We start from the raw sequence: 19,372 nt of genomic DNA, 5'->3' as shown, positions 1-19,372 counted from the left end.
TTTCTATACGGAGCCTTGTCTTGATATATCTAACCGGGTTACTCCCGTCCGGAGGGGAGTAATGTAGGGCTGATACTCTTGGCACACGAGCAAGAGGCGCTGAATCATGGATGTCTAAGCTTCCAGGTAGCGTTTAAAGTGGTAGGTATTAATATAGTAGTCAAGCAGGACGATGCTTATGGTTCACTAACAAATATGGGAGGATCCAGTATATAAACGATACAGAGTGAAGAGCAGTCCTTAAAGCATATCATACCCCGGCCGAAGCTATCCTTAACTGGTTTTGATAGCAATACATACTACGCAGTGGTAGGCTCGAAGCGCTTAATGGTCCACGGGGCAAGCCGCAAAAGTGATGTAGAGTAAGCAGACGCCGTTTGGACACAGCTCTGTCTCGGTTTCACATTTATTTCGTGCCTTGATCTGATAGACTACTCCGTACTAGTACCAAGATTGGAACGCAGAGGAATCCCGCTAATATTCCGTGCTGCCATGCCAGATCTAGCGACGTGCATATCGTCTTAACTCGAACTGGGCAGCGACGGGCAAATGACGTCGTGGCTGATTGGTGGTATATATACCAACCAAGCTTTTTAGTGCTTCATGTGCCTTCGTCCTATGCAAATACCCGAGGGATCATGGATAGATGGCGAGGGATGACTCTGCTCTGATCGGAGGAATCCATTTTGGTTTCATTATGGCGATAGCATCCTTCGTTCTTTGTCGTCGGGTGTTATTACTTACCGGAATATCTGGCCAGAGCGCTAGGTTAGTCTTGGAATCAACTGCAGGCGGTCTTCACTGTTTTCGAAGGTTGAACGTGGTTGAGTGCGATGTCCTTTGAATATCATGATTATTAGGCTCCAGCTAAGGCAGCTGGGATCTCGACGGCTGAGCAACGCAGTGGTCACTGACGGATGGGACCACGGACTGGATCCTCCTGCAGATGCTCCTGCTGCAGCGCCAGCTTCATCCAGTCATGTTATGCAGCTCTCGACCCTGTCATGGCACCTCACACCCCCTGCGTCACGGAACAGGCTATGTATGCCATGCGCATACGCATACGTGTTGAAGTGCGTGTCCAATGAGATCAACAAGAATGCGGACACCCTCACAATACACTGCGAGTAAAATTTGAGGTTGCGTTTCCCTTTCCTGTATGTGGCATCATTGGCCGTGTTTTGGGTAGGTGCGCGCCACCTTCTTCCTCTTACAAGCATAGCCCTGTTACTAGCTGAGGAGAAGACGGAAAAAGTAAGAAGACCTCCCACCGTCGCCGCGGCGAGCCAGCCATTTTAGTGCTAGTACGGCGTGGATTTCAACGATATGTATCAGCATTCGACAGGCGATTGGCCTTGGCGGGTGACCGGGTCTTCCCGAGGGCGCTTTGACCGTTTGAAGCTCGTATTGTTATTGGACTTGGCCAGGGAACTCCCTGCTCCTAAGCTGCGAACGAAGTGGGTTTGTGAGCACTGACGGTGGCGTTGTTATTTGCTTTTTCCAATTCTCTTGTTTCCCCAGATCGAAAGAGATCGTTTGTTGTTAGTTGATACACGATCGAACAGCCGTCGCCTCATGCCTAAACCACTCCGAGGTATATCTGGGCAGCACACGAGTCCGATGTGATGATTGTCTCGTTTGAGGCTAAGGCTCGTTTGCACCCAACACGTTGGGCAGGCTGATGGGTCAGTGCGGCATCCAGGAGCGTAGTGCCGAGTTTTTGACCAAGGCGAAGAGCTGATGATACCCCGTTCAGTTTGTAGCAGCGAGTTGTATAACATCCCGCGGTATAACATGAGACTCGAGATCCCCGAGCTCTGATTGGAATCCTCTGTCATGGACAAGTCGGGGCTGTAAGTGCTGATACTCGCCTAGGACTAGTTCCCATCGAACTCGCAGAAGACAACCGACAACGCGAGTCTAATGATAGCTTCGCTGAAGAATATCGGCTCTGTGGAAGGGGAGGCCGTTCTGAGAAATACGCTTCTCATGGTGAGTTGATTGATCGATTAGCTTCCCACTGCAATATCATGTCGGGCTTCAATCCCTGCCTCCTCCAGAATCGAAAGGGTCCGTGAACGGAGGCTCACCAACCACAAGCGGAAACGCAATACTAGCTGAATACTTCGGGATGTGCTTCGGGGTTCAAAGGCGAACGTGTCCAGTATCTGTGAAGTGCCTCAACTCATGGACTCTGGTACAATGGTCTGCGCGCAGTCCATCCTTTTCGCTGCCAAGGTCGGCATCAAGCTGAGGTGTGCCGTGTAAACGCAAGCGAACAAAAGCAAACAAGCGCGGGCGACGAGGAGATGCGACATACACTATCAGGTACTATAAATGCGAGATTGCAGGCCAATCGATGAAGATAAAGAATCTCTGAGCGGCAAGCTGCATTGAGTGCTTGAAGAGGCTTTGACGAGCATTGGTGTGTCTGCTCATCGGTCTCGTTGGATAGGCGGCATCAACGAGGCAAGTGGCACTTGAAATTGTCGAATTCAAGGGAACGTAGCCTCTCTGAAGTAGCGATATCGGCGAATAAGCAAAGCGTGCAGTTTGTTAGCGTCAAGATGTCAACAAAGTGTCAAACATCGAGGGTGAAGTGAAGATCGAAGAAGTAGTGGAATGTTTCACTTGAGCTCCACTCTCAACGTCCTGGAATGCACTGACCCTCCTTCTTTCTTCCGGCCCTCCATCTCTTCATCTGGCAGCTTTTCAGCAAGAATCTAGTTCCTCAAGTTACTTTCTGCGGCCATAAACAGGGAAAGTACTTGATCTTATTCTCCAACTGATTGGTCAGTTTCCCTCCAACCCAGTACGCGCTCTCTGTTGCCCGCGCAACGGCCGTGTTTTCGCTGCCGCAATGGACTCGACCAGCCCCTCATCCACTAAGAGCAAATCCACTGCATATCATGGGGTATGTTTATCTGGGCTCGATGGGACTTCAATCAATTTAGCCTCCCGCTGTGCGTCTTAGAGGATCCAGATTCGATCGGTGGCCCGCTGCGATTGAGATGCATACGTACTCCAGGTTCGCTTTGTTTACGCGCCTGCCTAACTTCATCCCGCTTCGTTACCTTCAACACTGCGCTGACCACAATTGACTTGTTGCTTCTTGTTACGGTTTGCCACTGCGAAGAGCCTTGAAGCCGCCAAAGGGACATCCCATCGCGAAGAAATCGCTGATGGTGGCATATCGTTTCCTCGGTTGTGCTTTCTAGATCCTGCGATCGAACGATCGACAGCCTCTAATGTCTCACAGCTGGCTTGACCATCGCACATTTGCCCACTTCGCTCGAGTCTCGTGAAAATCTCCATGGATGGTCGCTCTCATCGAGGGTCCCGAATGCACAGGGCAGTCGGCGCCAAGTTGGTGCTCTCGCTTCTTCGCGTGCTACCTATGATCGGTCACGGCTTTGCACAAGTTCCATATACGCCTTCCAGTCTTCTATACTCCGCAGAGCAGAATGCCTCTTTTGCCTATCTGCTGAGGAATACGGGGACTCGAACGGAGTTTATCTCGCTAGCCGTGTCGGAGAAAATCGATACAAACAACCCATCTTATACAGCACTGCTCGACAAGACCCCATTCAGTAACAACGATGCGACGTCTGCTTATGTTCCCGCCGTCGACCAACACGGTGTGATAAAGGTTTACGCTGGTAACTGTTGGAACCACGGAAGCTTGCCAATGCTGTGGACCTTTGAACCCGATTCTAATAGCTCAACGGGCAACGGGACATGGGAGAAGTTTTCCGCTCATGGACCAGAAGGACGGGCAGGCCCTGTCACAACGAGGCCGAACCATCTCTCCGCTGGGTTTGCATACTCTGCTTCAAACACAACGGAGAGCACCTTCTTCGCCTTTGGTGGAATGTGTCCATATCACAATGACGGCAGAACCTTTTGGACTGCGGCCGCCAATTATTCACAATCAATGACAGCCCTGGTTCCGTGCAGAGAAGGGAACTGCTACCAAGCACTCACTACCGGCGAGAGAGCGCCTCCTATTCCCGAAGCAGGCTTCACAATAACTCCTCTTCAGGCCACTTACGGACTTGTCGAGGGTGAGCTCCGTCAGCAGCAGGACTTTCTCCTCATCGGTGGACATACTCAGAACGCGTTTCTCAATATGTCCGAGTTGGCCATCTTTTCGGCACCGCAAGATAGCTGGAGCTTTGTCACAGTGGGCTCTGTGACAGACGCGTCGCGAGCTGACCTTGCTTCCCGTGACAGCCCAGTGATTGAGCCCCGGTCCGGCCACACCGCAGTTCTTTCCTCGGACGGAAGTAAGGTGGTAATATTTGGAGGCTGGGTTGGGAATACGAGCGTTGCTGCAACCCCTCAGCTCGCCGTCTTGAATATAGGAGGGGACTTTGCAGGGTCCGGTGAATGGACCTGGAGCGTCCCATCAATGATTGGAGGTCCCGAGGGACTCGGAACATATGGGCATGGCGCAACAATGCTCCCCGGGGGAGTCATGATGATTGCGGGAGGGTACAAGATATCACAACTGACCGAACGATCCGGCACTGGCCCCGAGCTCAACTCCCAGATTTACCTATACGATGTTGCTGCGGATTCTTGGGCTTCTGCATATGAGAACCCCAACTATAACCCCAACGTTGAAGCCACTGATGGAACTGGATCCGTTACCTCAGAGCCAAGCTCCGTTTTCTCCCAAAAGACTGGTTTAGGTTTTGGTATTGGCTTGGGGGTTCCTGTTGCAGCTGGTCTTGGGGTGCTCTTCTACTACTGCTATCGACGACGCGGAAAGCGTCGAACGCGCGACCACGAAATTCGAAAGCTGGCGCTTGGAGCCCAAAGAGCTCACTTTTGGGGAAGAGGAGACTCGGAGTTGGCTAGCAGTATCCGGAATCCTTCTATGAGGCAATCGGTCAACAGCGACTATCCTTGGAGTGGTAACAACAAACCACGAAGTGCTGGAAGGAACTCTGGCTGGAATGACAACGGTGACGCAGCTGCGGAGCGGACTGGGTTGCTAGGGGACATCCACGTGCCTAAAAAACTCAATCGTCCAATACTCAACGCTGGTCTATATCGACCGCCGTATCTCGACTACAGGAGAGCTGACGCCGCTGGCGCCATCCATCCTATCGACGAGCGAGAGGAAGACGAGGCAGATCCTGTAGAGAGATTCCAGACGCGTGAGACCGCTGATTCACTCGCAACAGAGCAGATGTTCATTACAGCTCGAAACACACAGGTGGATGGGCCTGCACCAGAAGGCGGCATGAGCAGGGGAGGACGCTCGTCGCCCGATAAGGATGAACGGACGTCGTCCAATCTGTCTGATTCTTCAGGGTCGGATAAATCAGCCAAGTCGGCAAATAAACATGACACTGCATCGGGCCACGATAGAGAGGCCATCCGCAGCCAGGATAGCTCAACATCAACAACTCCCTCGTTCGACAAGCGCTATTCATCCGATTCCTATTCCACCGCCCACTCGACAATGTCGCAACGACAGGCAGAGGGCGAATACCTGCTTCGAGACCCAGATAATCCTGAGTCGCCCCGGATGGCAGGGCTGTTGAGCAGTAGACCAGCAGCGCCAACTCGACCGAGAGCTGCCGAGTGGATTGGAGGTATCAGACGAGTACTCTCCGTGTCTCGTCGGCGACCTCCCACCGCAGAAGAGCCCAACACGATCTCTCGGGCCTCCGGTATCGACAGTCATAGTTCCGCCGTCGGCACCCAAATGAGCGACGCCAATTTTCCACGGAGATCGGTGAGCGCATCGGCGGAGCTATTCAGACGGAAACAAGGCGCCAAAGACTGGGGTGTAGGGAACAGGGTCTCGCACGATGCGGGATTCCACTCCGCCCGCTCTACGCGAGATGATTTTGGTTTAGATGGACATAGGGATCCTGTCAGCGACGGAGAATGGGACGTTGAGGGTGCTGCCGAAGGTCGTCGGGTGCAAGTAACCTTTACTGTGCCCAAGGAGAAATTGAGAGTTGTCAATGCCTCGGCTGGTGATATGGACGATATGTCTGTGAACTCGGTTAGTCGAAGTAACAGCTCATCATGACTGGCTTCTTAGCTTGTGGACAATGGGGGCTCGAAATTACTTTCTTCTCGTGCTTAGCGTTTTCTCTTGGATGTATATCCATGCGATCCTCAGATTGGAGTGGTCTTTTTCGGCTTTTTGTTTCAGTATGTCTCCTTCTCTTCTGACAATGTTTTATGATTATGTTCCGCTATTATGTTGGCTAGCGGTATGAATATTCTGGAATGACCGTATGAACGGGAATGAGAACGAGTTATGATATCTTATCCAAATGTAGTCGGGCCTGCGATTCGGAATCATCTCTTAAAGCAAGATTTTTTACTCTATCGACGCTATGCCAGAAAACATAAACGCATAAATCAAAGATTGACTTTTGTTTTTTGTTTTTGTTTTTGTTTTTTCTTTTCCATTCAGATAGACATAAATGGTTCATTTCCATACACAATATCTAATTTGTCCCCGTCGTAGGACGAGTAGAAATCGTCTTCGGTAACGGCGGGAGAAGAGTCTTTGCGCTCTCACGCGCATACTGCGCCATCAGGGCATCCATGACAACAAGGGCAGACATGGCCTCGACAATCGGAACAGCACGGGGCACAACGCAGGGGTCGTGACGCCCCTTAGCCTCTAGTGTGCCCTCACCAAAGTCATAGGTAGCCGTTTGCTGAGCCTGCCCAATTGTAGCGGGGGGCTTGAACGCAACGCGGAAGTAGATGGATGCCCCGTTGGAAATACCACCCTGGATACCGCCGGAGTTGTTTGTCTTTGTGACGAGGCGCTGCTGCGTTGTGTTTTGTGAGCCGAGCTGCGTGTTAACCTCCGAGGCAACGAAGGGGTCGTTGTGAATCGAGCCCGGCACTTCACACCCGCCGAAGCCCGAGCCGATTTCGAAGCCCTTTGTCGCGGGGATGGAGAGCATAGCGTGCGCGAGCTGCGCCTCGAGTTTATCGAAGCAGGGCTCGCCCAGACCAACGGGGACGTTGCGGATGACGCAGGTGACTGTGCCGCCGATGCTGTCGCTGTTGTCGCGGAAGTGTTCGATGACTTTTGTCATGCGGGCTGCGGCGTCCTCGTTTGGGCAGCGGGTTGGCGCGAAGGTGTCGACGGTTGCGCGGTCGATTTTCTCGATCAGGGAAAGGAATTCGGGGTTTGTGGACGGCGTTGGGTGTTCGGGGGTTGGGGGGAAGAGGTGCTCGTTGCCGACGGAGGATACGAAGGAGACGATTTCGACGCCGTGCGAGAGGCGCAGGTACTTTTCAGCGATGGCGCCGGCGGCGACGCGGCCTTTTAACCCATGTTAGATCTAGCTAGGTAGGGGATAATTGAGGTTCAAAGCTCACCAATTGTCTCGCGGGCACTGCTTCGCCCACCACCACTGCTAGCCTTGACGCCGTACTTCTCGAGGTAGGTAAAGTCCGCGTGACTGGGGCGGGGGTACATGTCCATCGTCTTGTTGCCGTAGTCCTTGGGACGCTGGTCCTCATTGCGCACAATCATGCCAATCGGCGTACCCAGGGTAACTCCGAACTCTGTTCCTGACTGGATTTCAACGCGGTCTTTCTCGTTGCGCGGGGTCGTGAGGGCGCTCTGGCCGGGGCGGCGGCGGGTCATTTGCGGTTGGATGTCGTCCTCGGTGAGTTCCATGCCGGGAGGGCACCCGTCGACGATGCAGCCGACAGAGCGGCAGTGAGATTCACCATAGCTAGCAAGAGTATCATCGTTAGCTGGGGTAATTGCATGGAGGGGTAGAAAACTTACGTGGTGACTCGGAAGTAATCACCCCACGTTGACATGGTGGGCAATGGATTGTGATCTGAGTGCGGTACTCAACTGGGGGGAGGGGGCGCTATACTGTTGGTGTATAGAAACTCCAATTGCAAAGCGATTTCAAGCAGAGACTCTGAAAGGAAAGCACTGACTGCAGAACTTATGATCCCCGAGATGACTCGATCGCGGAATCTTTTCGGCCACTGAGGTGCAGCCCGTTTAGGCTTAGCGCCCGTGATCGGAGCCCGTGTACTGTCAGGTTCCGTTTGGTACCGTACAGACAGCTCCGGAGCTGCAGCTGACATTCTTCTGTCCAAGAAATCAGAACTCTACGAACTCACCGCGTTCCTCCCCCCGGAACTTCATCAATGCTTCTGTTCCCTCGAGCGTCACGCTGGAAAGCTCCACGCTGTAAGGGCAAGTCCAACGGCCTCCTCGTCCGGTTCAATTCCGCATTTACCTCCGAGCGTTTCGCGCAACTCGCGTCTCGTCCGACCTCCCTCCACCAGATATACCAATCACTCTCGACGGACCCCTACGTGAACCTTTCAATCGAACACTTCCTGCTAGAGAATGCTCCGCCTGAATCAAGCATTCTTTTCCTATACATCAATCGGCCATGCGTCGTGATCGGACGGAATCAGAACCCTTGGCTTGAAACGAACCTCCAGAAACTCCATAACGATCGTGAGAAAAAAGACAATGCCGACGGGGATGCGGTCTTCGTCCGCCGGCGCTCGGGTGGTGGCGCTGTCTTTCACGATGAAGGCAACTTGAACTACAGTGTGATTTCGCCTCGGACGACCTTCACAAGGGACAAACATGCGGAGATGATGGTGCGCGCATTGCACCGCGTCGGCGCAGTCAATACAAGCGTCAATGACCGGCATGATATAGTGATGTCCATGGACCAGCCGCGGAAGATATCTGGGTCAGCGTTTAAACTGACGAGATTCCGTGCACTGCATCACGGGACCTGTTTGCTGGATTCGCCGAACATCAATGACCTCGGTTCCTTTCTCAGGTCTCCGGCTAGAGACTATATCAAGGCGAAAGGCGTTGAAAGTGTGCGGTCGCCGGTAGCTAATGTGTCTTCTGCTTTTTTTGGGGATGCTCCGTCTGGCTTCTCGATGCAAACAGTCATCGCAAATGTGATGGAAGAATTTGCGCAGCTCTACCAGACTAGTCCAGATGCAGTGCGCCGAGCTCAGCGAGCGCATGCCGTTGAACCAGAGATTTATGCCGGTGAGGATTGGGTAGCCGGAGCTGTGGGTGAATTAGAGGCCGAAGCGGTACCTGAGATCAAGAAGGGCTTGGGCGAACTAAGGGTGAGTTCCCTGAGCAGCAGTCTCGTAGGAATATCTTGCTAATGAGCTTACCAGTCTCTTGAGTGGAAATACACCCAGACACCGCAATTCACGTTCTCTACGTACCCTATCGAGGAGGATCCGCGTGAGAGAGCAACACTCCCGCCTTGCCTTCCCCCCTCGGTGAGTGATTATTGCTCGATCCTTTGTAAGTCTGCAAACACTGACAGAAGTTAGACACGGTTGTTCCTTCGCTTCAAGCACGGCGCCATTATTCAAAGCTCCATATCCATCTCTGACGATCCATCGATTGCTGCAGAGCAGGCTAGCCGTGTGCATGAAGCCTTGAACGGGCGAAATCTACATGAGATGGCGCTGCCTCAATGGACAGAGGTCTTGTCCAATCGGTTATTTGTGGACGAGGAGCCAGATACCGTACGGCAGCTTGCCAAGTTCGTTGCCAACAAATTCGGCTGTTCGTAGACGCGAACTCTGAGGTAGCTAGATATCCCAGGTGAGGTCAGGCTCCATGGCTCAATGAAAGCGCGCGAATCTTCCAGCTGTAACCTTGTATCGTAAGTTCGCTTGATGCAGCGCCAGGGAGCTTCAAGACGGACCATCGCATGCGAGGATCACGGTTTTCTTCTCGATGTGCGACAGGACATTCGCCCGGGCGATGCTGGCAATCATTGCTTGCTACACTTCGTTGCCGGCACCGTGTCTGTCGGAAAACTTCAACGTTACGCTTTTGGAGAGTATTGCTGAGCAACCCCCGAGGCCCTGCACCAAGCACAGATGACATACTAGCGCCTGTTTGAGGCTGGTTATTTCTGAACCAACCACCAGAAGAAGCAGCAATCAGTGGAAATTGAATGGAAGACGTAGATCTCACACTATGATTGTTGCTTTTTCGTGAGCCTTGTCTTGAACGCACGGTATCACGCAGCACCTGCTCGTCTCAAATCAGGTCCTGGCTCAATCAGCCTCACAAAATCCCCGCTCCTCCTGTTGGTCTGGCAACAAGAAAAGATCCGGCTCTCGATGGACGCATCGCGCATGCGTGTTTGCGGATTCGCTGGACTGGCCGCCAATATGCTCAGTCGAGGCTGGACGTTTGGTTTTTTTGTCGACCAGCAGCGACAGTTGCGCAGGGATTGGAAGAAAATGTATTCGGCAATAGCTGCCATAAAACGGCAACAAGTTCCATCCTTTCAAAACGATCTTATCCATTGTCGCTAGACATATTTGCTGTACCTATCTATCCCTTTTTTCATTCCGGTATTGCTGTAACCATGCAGGTGTCATCAATACCTCGGTTCCACCGAGCCGGCGCATCAGCTAGCACTCCACATCATCTTTCCACATCTTCAACAGGTTTACGTAGCTCGATTATTAGTAGCAGCTCCAAAAAACTACCATCGAGAATTCCTACGGCGAAACGGCTCATCTCAGGTAGTGATGACGGCAGTTTTACAGATTGCTCAACTCAGAGCGCTGTTGATACGACGAAGACCTCGGAACGATATATCCAGGACAATCAAGCCGATGACAGCGAGCATATAAAGGAGATCAAATGCCTCGAGAGCTTTAAGCAAAGAGCGATCACTGCCGAGGGAAGACTGCTCGAGGCAAATGAGGAACACAGACGTGAGATTGAATCACTCAACAGTCGGTTAGGACAGATGGAAGAGAGTCTTCGAGATGCTGCAATACGTCTAGCCGAGCGGGAGGGGCAGCGGGCTATGGAGGAAGCAAGGGCGAATTGCCTAGCTGCCCAGCTAAAGGACGCTGAGACAGACAAGGGCAAGCTCGATGCAGACCTGCGGGAAGCTGAGGCGCAGCTTAAGACGAAGGGGACGCGGCTCATCGAGCTGACGGACGACCTGCGAAATCTATCAGAGGAAAGTGCAAAATCCCAGGCAGCTTTCGACGAAGAAAAAGCAGTCTGGGTGGCTGAATCAGAGGCTGCAGAGTCTCTACGCTCGGATCTGGACATCGTCACAGAGAGGAACTCTGACCTGAAATCTGAGCTCGACAAACTCAGGGCCGAGCATTGGCAGGGAACAGAGGAAAAGCTCCAAGCGATAAGAGAACGAAGCAAAACAGAGAGCCAATACGCGGCTCTAGTCGAAAAGCATCGTATCCTCGAAGCGCGCTGCAGCGAGCTCGATGGCCTGGTGAAATCAATGCGCCAATTCTGAAAGACACTTCAGCAAATCAGGCAACATCAAGTAGCCACTGATAACAATGCGAGGGTAGAGCGGGGGCAATCAAGGCAAAATCATATGGACGTGATAGCGCAGCTCAACTCGCATGTTAGTAACATGAGAGGGCTTGAAGAAGCTTACGAACAGAGAGAGTCTGTTCTTGGAGAGCATATTACCCTGCTTCGGGAACTATGCCAGAGCAACAGCGAATCTCAGGACAGAGTCAGCGCCCTAGTTGTTAATTTGGAAACACTGACGGCTTCACTGCACAACCAACTGGAAGGACTCACTGCAACCAACAATCACCTTGTCCATGACGCAATCCATTACTTTCGGCGCGAAACTGAAGAAGAAATTACTGCACTGATTTATACATGTTCACAGCTTCTCGTCGCACACGAGACCATGCAAGAAGAACAGGCTGAATGCCATGATTCAAGCCCCCCAATCTCGCCGCCCGTGGCTGAATTCAGTACCCAGGCGACACGGGCTGGCAAAGTTCAGCTTGGCCGGATGCGCAAGAAATGGGAATTGACAGGTCAACCGTAAGTCGATAACTTGAGCCGGAATTATAGAAATATTGTAGCTGACTGTTGTTGTAGTGCGTGCTGGAGATTAGCGCCGATTGATACTATGCCCATTCCTGAGGCGGGCTCTTCGCAGGGGAAATAAGCTTTACTCAATGATGGTGAATCTTGAAGATTTGGTCAAGGCGATTGAATGGGATGTGACGGACCGCAGGCTCTGTCTTTTGTAGCGTGGATTCTTTGTAATTATATGCGTTTGCATTGCCAGTCGGACTGCAAGATATAATAATTTGAAGCCTGAGTATGTAGAATGAACCCACAAATTGAAGAATACCAATGCTGCCTTGACTACTCTTAAGCCGACTAGCATGAAATAATGAAGTAATTCTGGAACATCAAGTCCCGCATCGTACGCTGCGGCAACAGCAAGCCTTAGGTTGCACCCCCATCTGCCTTAACCCTTAATTACAACGACGAAGCAACCGACAAGTTCAATTTCAATCAGATATTGCAGTGAGTAGTTGATTACAACAGCCGCGCAAGCAGTCAAGCACAACAGAATAGGTATGTTAGATATCAACCACACAGTCAAAATAGTCCAACAGGTACAAATCCCTAACTTCTCCCGGCGGCACAAAAGTGTATCAGTGTAAATGAAATTACAATTTTCGTTCCAGGAGACAGGAATGTAAACCGCGCCGCCCCCCGCGGTAGCCCTTATCGTCCATTATCTAGTCACTCGAAGGCTCACCCTGGGTATGGCGCTCAAGGTTGCACCTACGCTGCTGGTTAATGGGTCTACTAGAGTGACGACCGCCCATCACCCGCCCCCCGTAGGGCTGTCTATATATAAACCCCCATCCCCCCTGCCCGTAGTCCTCTTCTTTTCAACTTCCTCAACCATCTCGCGAGGAACAGTGATAACCACGGATGGCCAGCTGCAAGCCAGGACAAGTATGTGGAGCAGGTAAGCAGGGGCCCTTGGACTATGGTCTACGACGACAAGCCCCCCCGGCCCAGGCCATGGACAACTTCACTGCTGCTCCAGCAGCAGAACCAGTCGGGCAGCGACGAAGCTGCCTTCATTATAGCATCGAGCCTCGAACGTGCAAACAAAGCCTTCACCACCTGCAAGTGCCACGAAGAACTGGTGGTCCAGGGTTGAAGCACACCCATTAACGACGTTTGCGAGTCTTACAGCTACGACGACGGTTGGGGCTCCAAGAATTGTCCATTCCGTGCAGCCCAGCGGTGACAACGTTGCCGGGTACGGCCAGACGAGGCAGGGTGTCACGACGTCAGATGAGAAATAACATATTATATGAGTACCTACCTAGTCGTGCATTGCGTGTAGGGTAAACGTACATATTTGAAACCCTGTCTCGAGCTGCCCACCAAATCGAACGCGTCATCGATCGCTCCAGGTGGCTCGCTCATTCCACCTATAGTCTTGCAACCTTGCCCTAAATGGCTCTTGCCTGGTTAGGAAGTTGGGGATCAGGTGCAGGTGCCAGTGGCTGCGCTTCTCTTCTCCTTCCAATTTTATTTGTTGCTTGATTGGCATTGATGGCGTCGAGAGACTTATGCTTTGAACTCGGTTATGCCTCTCATCCCCGGGACAGTCAGCGGACATCTATGCTTTCTCAGAACCCACTGGTCTGTCCGTCTATCCTGCTTCCTTTGGTACCCTTCTACACTTTGGCCTTCTGTGCCATCTACCAAAACAATCTCACAGTATGCGGAAACATTGCATTCCATTCCACTTCCGTTCAATATGGATCACGATTAGACGTCCAGTTCTGTGGGAATTTTCCAGTGGATCACTTAGCAGACCGGATGTCGGTCCGTACGGTATAAACAGGGGCGATCCACCCTACGCAACCGCAGTCGAGGTCATGTCTATATTTCAGCACACTACAAGTCTCTGGTTCAGACCGAGTCGGTTCTTGACAGGAAGCAGCAAGGAAGGGAGCCGTACCCGTCGTCTGTGATACGCCCTAATATTGAATCTCTTGAGCATTTCGAGCGCCTTCAAAGCCTTAAGATCGACCAGGGCCCGTGTTCGCTCTACCCGAGACTTCCGGCGTCAATTAAAACTATGCGTGTCACGAACGTCTTCTTCACAATCTTTGGCACGATTCGATATCTGAACTTATAGCCTCGAGACCATCTACCTCTTCTGAAATTAGTGTCAATTCAGTCAGGGCGGCATGTCACCCCTGGCGAGGTGTTCAAACTCGCATCGCGGTATACGGGATTCGGTGATGGAGATCATGAATCTTAGCTTGAGAGCGCCATTTTTCTATAAGGATTGCTAATCCTTTTGGTCAATGTGGATGAACGAAATACTTCACCGGGAACCTCCAGAGAATGAAGAAGAATAAGCGAAGAAGCCAACTAATGGGCGTGTCTAATGTATGATATAATCTGTTCGTAGTCTGCTGTTTTTGAGGTGTAGCTAGAATGACTTGCTAGTGTGAGTGAGTAAAAGGCACCGTGGCTTCTTTCCGTAACTTCGGACCATGGACTGATTGACAGGAATTCAGGCCGGTAGGGGAATGTTCTATAGAGAGAACAGAGGACAGAGGGCTGAGAGAGACTGATGAGCGCTAGCAGTGGTGGGCGTTGGGCCTTGAGGAAATATTTGTGCGGTGCTAGTTGTATGTAGTATGCTCATTGAAAGATCAAATAAATAAATCAACTTATCTTGATAGTCCATGGTCTAAAAGATGAGGTCTCTCCTGACTTCAATACCTTCTTTTTGCTGGTGTAGGCACAGAGTACGGTGGGGTGCGGGTGCGGGTGGACTATATTATATGTTAGCCCTAACTCCAGCGGTTGACTGACAAGCAGAAGCCGAAGGAACACCTGCGGGAATCTCTGCTACATTCTAAACGGTCTAGTTTCAAGCACGGAAATGCAAGCGATCTTGAAAACCAGGCATGTACATTCCTGTAGAACTAAGTAGCGTACCGTAATAGAACAAGCCGAGTAACTGTGCGGGGAAATAAATAGCCTGCTCTGCGACCCAGTCCAAGTGTCAACCTTGACAGGTGGGAAATCACTCTCCACCTATCAACCTCCCCGGCGCCTCGTGAAGCTGCAGTCCACGGCCTCAAGTCCTCATCCAATATTACCAAGCGCCTAGAACATATGGCTTCGCGCCAACCCCTTACGATTATCCATAGTCTTATACACCCACCCTTCGGGTATTACGCCGATCAATCTCACCCGTCGGTCTTTGACCCGAACCCCGATATATGGAAAAGCATTTAGTCATATATGAAGGACGAACTGAGGGGTACGCCGCCCCGTTTCCCCAGATATCTGTATAATCCAACTTCATCGCCTCTCACAATGTCTGTCCAAGCCAACGGGAAGACTCCAGTCCAATTATTCAGTCAGTCGCCCTTCCTCACCCGCAGCGACCTCCAAGATGCCTGTAGGGCACTCCTCGACCCTCTCGTTCCGCGCTTCACGCCTGGTGGCAGTCGTGTAAAGATCGGATCATCGACTACCCGGTTTGATGAGGGCGGTGCACAGATTGAGGGGTTTGCGCGTCCTTTATGGGGCTTAGCTTCCTTGCTCGGTGGTGGTGGAGACTATGCGGCCGCTTCTCGTTGGCGTGATGGGTTTATACAGGGGACGGACCCCGCGAGTCCGGAGTACTGGGGTGATATGGACTCGATGGATCAGAGGATGGTGGAGTGTTGTCCGATTGGATTCGCGTTGTCCGTTGCGCCGCATGTTTTTTGGGATCCTTTGACGGAGGAGCAGAAGGGGAATGTCGCAAGGTGGCTTGCCACCATGAATGACCGCGAGATGCCGAATACCAACTGGTATGTCGTACTCTGAGGGGCTTGGATGCCAGAAGTTACTCATGCAATTTCTTTTAGGTTGTGGTTCCGAGTATTCGCGAACCTGGGTCTTCGACGAAACGGAGCGCCGTACTCACTTTCTCGCATCGAAGCGGACATGGACCATTTGGATACTTTCCACGTAGGTGGAGGGTGGAGCAATGACGGTCCCACCTCGCACCACCAGATGGACTATTACTCGGGTTCATTCGCAATCCAGTTCTTGCAGCTATTGTATTCCAAATTGGCCGAGGACTTTGACCAACCCCGCGCGGAAAGATATCGGGAACGCGCCAAAGAGTTTGCGCTGGACTTTGTGTATTACTTCGATCCTGACGGACGTTCGATTCCTTACGGCAGGAGCATGACGTACCGCTTTGCAATGGTTGGATTCTGGGGTGCATTGGCTTTTGCCGACGTCGAGCCTCCGGCGCCGCTGACTTGGGGTATGGTGAAAGGGTTGCTTTTGCGCCATTTCCGTTGGTGGGCCACACAGGAGGATATCTTCAACAACGACGGGACGTTGAACCTTGGGTACTCGTACGCGAATATGTATCTGACGGAGAACTACAATTCTCCAGGTTCGCCATACTGGTGCTGTCTGTCCTTCGTCCCTCTGGTGTTGCCCGATTCGCACCCATTTTGGGCAGCTGGAGAAGAAGCATACCCATCACTTTCTGCTGTTGCGGCTCTGAAGTACCCGAAGCACATCATAGTGCACAGAGGCGGGCATACTTTTCTTCTCTCATCAGGACAGGCTTGTCATTATCCAGTCAGAGCCATCCAGGCCAAGTACGGCAAGTTTGCGTACAGTGCCTCTTTCGGCTATTCCGTACCAACTGGAGGGTATCAGCTCGAGCAGCATGCACCTGATAGCATGCTAGCGCTTTCCGAAGACGGCGATATCTGGCAGACGCGAAGGGTTGTGGAAAATGCCCGCATAGAATATCGCGAGAACATCCCGGTCTTGATCTCGGAGTGGAGACCATGGTCAGACGTCGAGGTCGAGACGTTCCTAATTCCACCGGTCGAGGGAAGTGCCAATTGGCATGCTCGAGCTCATCGTGTTCGTACTGGCAGGGACCTTCAAACATCCGAAGGAGGGTTCGCGATATTTGGGTGTCAAAGCAACAATGGAAGAATCCTCAAGCCCTTCGCTGACCCTTCTAATCTGTCATCTGAAGGTACGTTGGCAGGAAGTAACCATGCATTGACCGTTTCCTCAGCGGGCGCCGTTGGTATTGTGGAGCTGCATTCAAAACGCGCAGGAAGGATTGTTCTCGCAGACCCAAACTCGAATCTGATCCATGGTCGTACGTTGTTGCCTTCGCTGGGCTCCGACCTGAAAGCAGGGTCACAGACGTGGTTCGTGACCGCAGTGTTCGCTTTGCCAGCGCATGGAAATGGCGAAAATTGGCAGAACCTGTGGCTGGAGCGGTGGGAGAAACACCCGGCTATCCCAGGGTGGTTGAAGGTTCTGGTAGAGGGATGAATTTCGTTGATGGTCTTGAATTGATATGTGTGTAGAATGTATTATTCACATATAAAACGTTGCGTGGCACCTCCAGGGAGGGATGCTGGTCGACTGGGCTCCTCCTCTTCTCCCCTGCCCATAATGCTCCTCCATCTACCACCCACACTCTCTCACTTGACCGCTGCATCATCTCATCTCGAAATCAGTTGTATTCCGTTGAAGACAGCTAAGCCACACTCGTTCATCCTCAGCTCCACTAGGCTGGTGCCTCGAGTGCTTGTTCTGCTCTCCTTCCCTCTCGAATATCTGCTATTCCGATGGTTGCTCAGTCTGGATGTTGTTTCATCGATCCCATCTTCGTACCTGATCCGGAACGATTCAGTTGTCGGCTTAGCATCCCAAGGTAAGTAAACACATCACAGAAACGCAAACTATTCTACACGATTGCTAATGCTTATCTTGATAGTCAAGATGGCCACCGAAGGAGATCCCTACTCTTCCGATTCTGGGTCTGATGGACGCCCGATACCCTACACCCAGGAGGGCCAGAGACTTGCAATCAACAGATGGGAGGTCTTCTGGAGCTCCTTCGCCAAAAACGACACGGCACCTAGTTCTAAGCACGTCTAGAGGTTCATTTACGAACAAGTGTCCCTCACGAAGAGTCGTATCGCCGGTAAGGATCTGCCCTCGGGGTCAACCATCATGGGGACGTTCTGTTTGGTTGTAACCTATCTGCAACAAAAGCACCGTGACTTCCACCTTACACATTCTGAGAAGAAGGAAGCCTTGCGTATGCTCAACGGTCAGGTTATCGATGGCAAACTTTTCAGAGGGATATGGAAAGATTCGCACTGGGTCACTTGCGCGGTCATCGAGACAATATCCAAGCGGTCGCTTACATACGCCATCAACAATGGAACTGGAAGTTGGGATCGCACAGTTTTCACTGCTTTTGGTCTTATTTTTGCTGCAATGAGCAACCGGGAGTCGCGCAGGCGAGATCATTCTTGGGAACAGTCAGGAATCCCACATGTTCCTAGCATGGAAACACATCACAATGACTGTCTCCAGGGACAAGATCGATCATCGCTCATCAGTCTCGATGCAGGATTTACGATTTGATATTGTCTTTGAGTGGACCAAGGACAGACGGTACACCAAGAATGACAACGAATTTTCTGCAATTGGTCCGCCTACTCAACACTTCAATGAACACAGTGTGCATTATGAAGATACTGATGGCATAACTGTCGAGTAAGTACTGCTGCGCTTGTACAGTCGGACGTGGTCGCGTGGTCTGGACAAATCCAGAAGCACCAGTCATTCCCACCCTGCCCGTGAAAAATGACAACATGGTACCACTGGCATACAGTACCTACGTGAGGCAGTACGCTGGAATGGGAGTAATTGTAGGGATACCAGTCAGGCCCTGCACCAGCCTGTGCGAGCCACAAAAACCTTAGCCGCAGGCATCACAACAAAAGTTTTGCGAAAGTATGCTGGTTGTAGTTCCTCAAGGACATACAACTTGCGCATCGACGATGTCCGAAATACTGAAGAAGCTGAGGACGATCCCCTTGCAGTCCAGTCCCTTGAAACTCGTGCTAAGCGTTGACATCAGTACACGGTGGAAGTGCAGGGTCGCTGCGTTCAGATTGCAGGATGTGCGTACGCAGAGTGAGCTTTTAGTTGGTGACAACAGCCAAGCTGTCATGACGCCTACCTCACGCTCATGGACAATCCGGTTATACTTACACCTGCTGGCCCAACAATGCCAGGTACCTCGATGTCCAGTTACAGTCCCGTGCGTGCCTGCCACTGTTGGTTCAGTGACGCCGATTCACTCTTTGCCCGTGGACGATTCTGATGATTCTATTCCCCATCGACCCCGCGCTCCTCAGCAACGAAATTCTTGTTTCCAAGATTCTTGACAAGATCCCATCTTCCGATCTACCGCTCGATTTATCGCAGCTATCCTGAACACCGATGCCTCGGCGAGTCAAGATGTGATCGATCACGGCACAGAGAAACTGTACTGCGACTTTGACTCTTTTGTCAACTTTCTTGCCTCTATCAACATTGTCCCTGATACACAAAACACCGCAGCCGGAAACAGCCACGATTCGCCAACTGTCTTCAAGCATCGTTGCCCGAAATGCTTAATGTATGAAAACCATAAACCCGATAGGGCCCGAGACC

At 51.7% G+C, this 19,372-nt stretch overlaps 6 protein-coding genes across 6 annotated transcripts; 5 read left to right on the top strand and 1 right to left on the bottom strand.

Annotated features, from left to right (window-relative positions):
* Nucleotides 1-3,313: 3,313 nt before the first annotated feature.
* BDV17DRAFT_280614 (uncharacterized protein) lies at nucleotides 3,314-6,052 on the top strand (the record flags this gene model as incomplete). The annotated part of the gene is made up of 1 exon (XM_073759910.1): nucleotides 3,314-6,052. One exon carries the CDS (start codon nucleotides 3,314-3,316, stop codon nucleotides 6,050-6,052), a length of 2,739 nt encoding a protein of 912 aa, XP_073617492.1.
* Nucleotides 6,053-6,303: 251 nt separating this feature from the next.
* On the bottom strand, nucleotides 6,304-7,926 carry BDV17DRAFT_35743 (bifunctional chorismate synthase/riboflavin reductase [NAD(P)H] ARO2). The gene is made up of 3 exons (XM_073764402.1): nucleotides 7,790-7,926; nucleotides 7,372-7,733; nucleotides 6,304-7,315 (listed from the first exon to the last, which is right to left on the bottom strand). Exons 1-3 carry the CDS (start codon nucleotides 7,822-7,824, stop codon nucleotides 6,480-6,482), a joined length of 1,233 nt encoding a protein of 410 aa, XP_073617491.1. The 5' UTR covers nucleotides 7,825-7,926; the 3' UTR covers nucleotides 6,304-6,479.
* A 212-nt stretch (nucleotides 7,927-8,138) lies between these two features.
* BDV17DRAFT_35731 (putative lipoate--protein ligase) lies at nucleotides 8,139-9,607 on the top strand. The gene is made up of 3 exons (XM_073764401.1): nucleotides 8,139-9,126; nucleotides 9,181-9,288; nucleotides 9,343-9,607. The coding sequence occupies exons 1-3, from the start codon at nucleotides 8,167-8,169 to the stop codon at nucleotides 9,586-9,588; spliced, it is 1,314 nt and encodes a 437-aa protein (XP_073617490.1). The 5' UTR covers nucleotides 8,139-8,166; the 3' UTR covers nucleotides 9,589-9,607.
* Nucleotides 9,608-11,117: 1,510 nt separating this feature from the next.
* On the top strand, nucleotides 11,118-12,061 carry BDV17DRAFT_258259 (uncharacterized protein). The gene is made up of 2 exons (XM_073757283.1): nucleotides 11,118-11,857; nucleotides 11,915-12,061. The coding sequence occupies exons 1-2, from the start codon at nucleotides 11,391-11,393 to the stop codon at nucleotides 11,982-11,984; spliced, it is 537 nt and encodes a 178-aa protein (XP_073617489.1). The 5' UTR covers nucleotides 11,118-11,390; the 3' UTR covers nucleotides 11,985-12,061.
* A 3,135-nt stretch (nucleotides 12,062-15,196) lies between these two features.
* BDV17DRAFT_289506 (glycoside hydrolase family 154 protein) lies at nucleotides 15,197-17,188 on the top strand (the record flags this gene model as incomplete). The annotated part of the gene is made up of 2 exons (XM_073761678.1): nucleotides 15,197-15,678; nucleotides 15,736-17,188. The coding sequence occupies 2 exons, from the start codon at nucleotides 15,197-15,199 to the stop codon at nucleotides 17,186-17,188; spliced, it is 1,935 nt and encodes a 644-aa protein (XP_073617488.1).
* A 670-nt stretch (nucleotides 17,189-17,858) lies between these two features.
* On the top strand, nucleotides 17,859-18,333 carry BDV17DRAFT_258257 (uncharacterized protein). Its single transcript, XM_073757282.1, has one exon. The coding sequence runs from the start codon at nucleotides 17,876-17,878 to the stop codon at nucleotides 18,293-18,295; it is 420 nt and encodes a 139-aa protein (XP_073617487.1). The 5' UTR covers nucleotides 17,859-17,875; the 3' UTR covers nucleotides 18,296-18,333.
* The last annotated feature ends 1,039 nt before the right edge of the window (nucleotides 18,334-19,372 follow it).

The sequence above is a fragment of the Aspergillus undulatus genome (assembly GCF_047715775.1).
Source record: "Aspergillus undulatus strain CBS 261.88 unplaced genomic scaffold BDV17scaffold_13, whole genome shotgun sequence".
In the NCBI taxonomy this organism is placed as follows: Eukaryota; Fungi; Ascomycota; class Eurotiomycetes; order Eurotiales; family Aspergillaceae; genus Aspergillus; species Aspergillus undulatus.
This window is presented reverse-complemented; position numbering and strand designations above follow the sequence as displayed.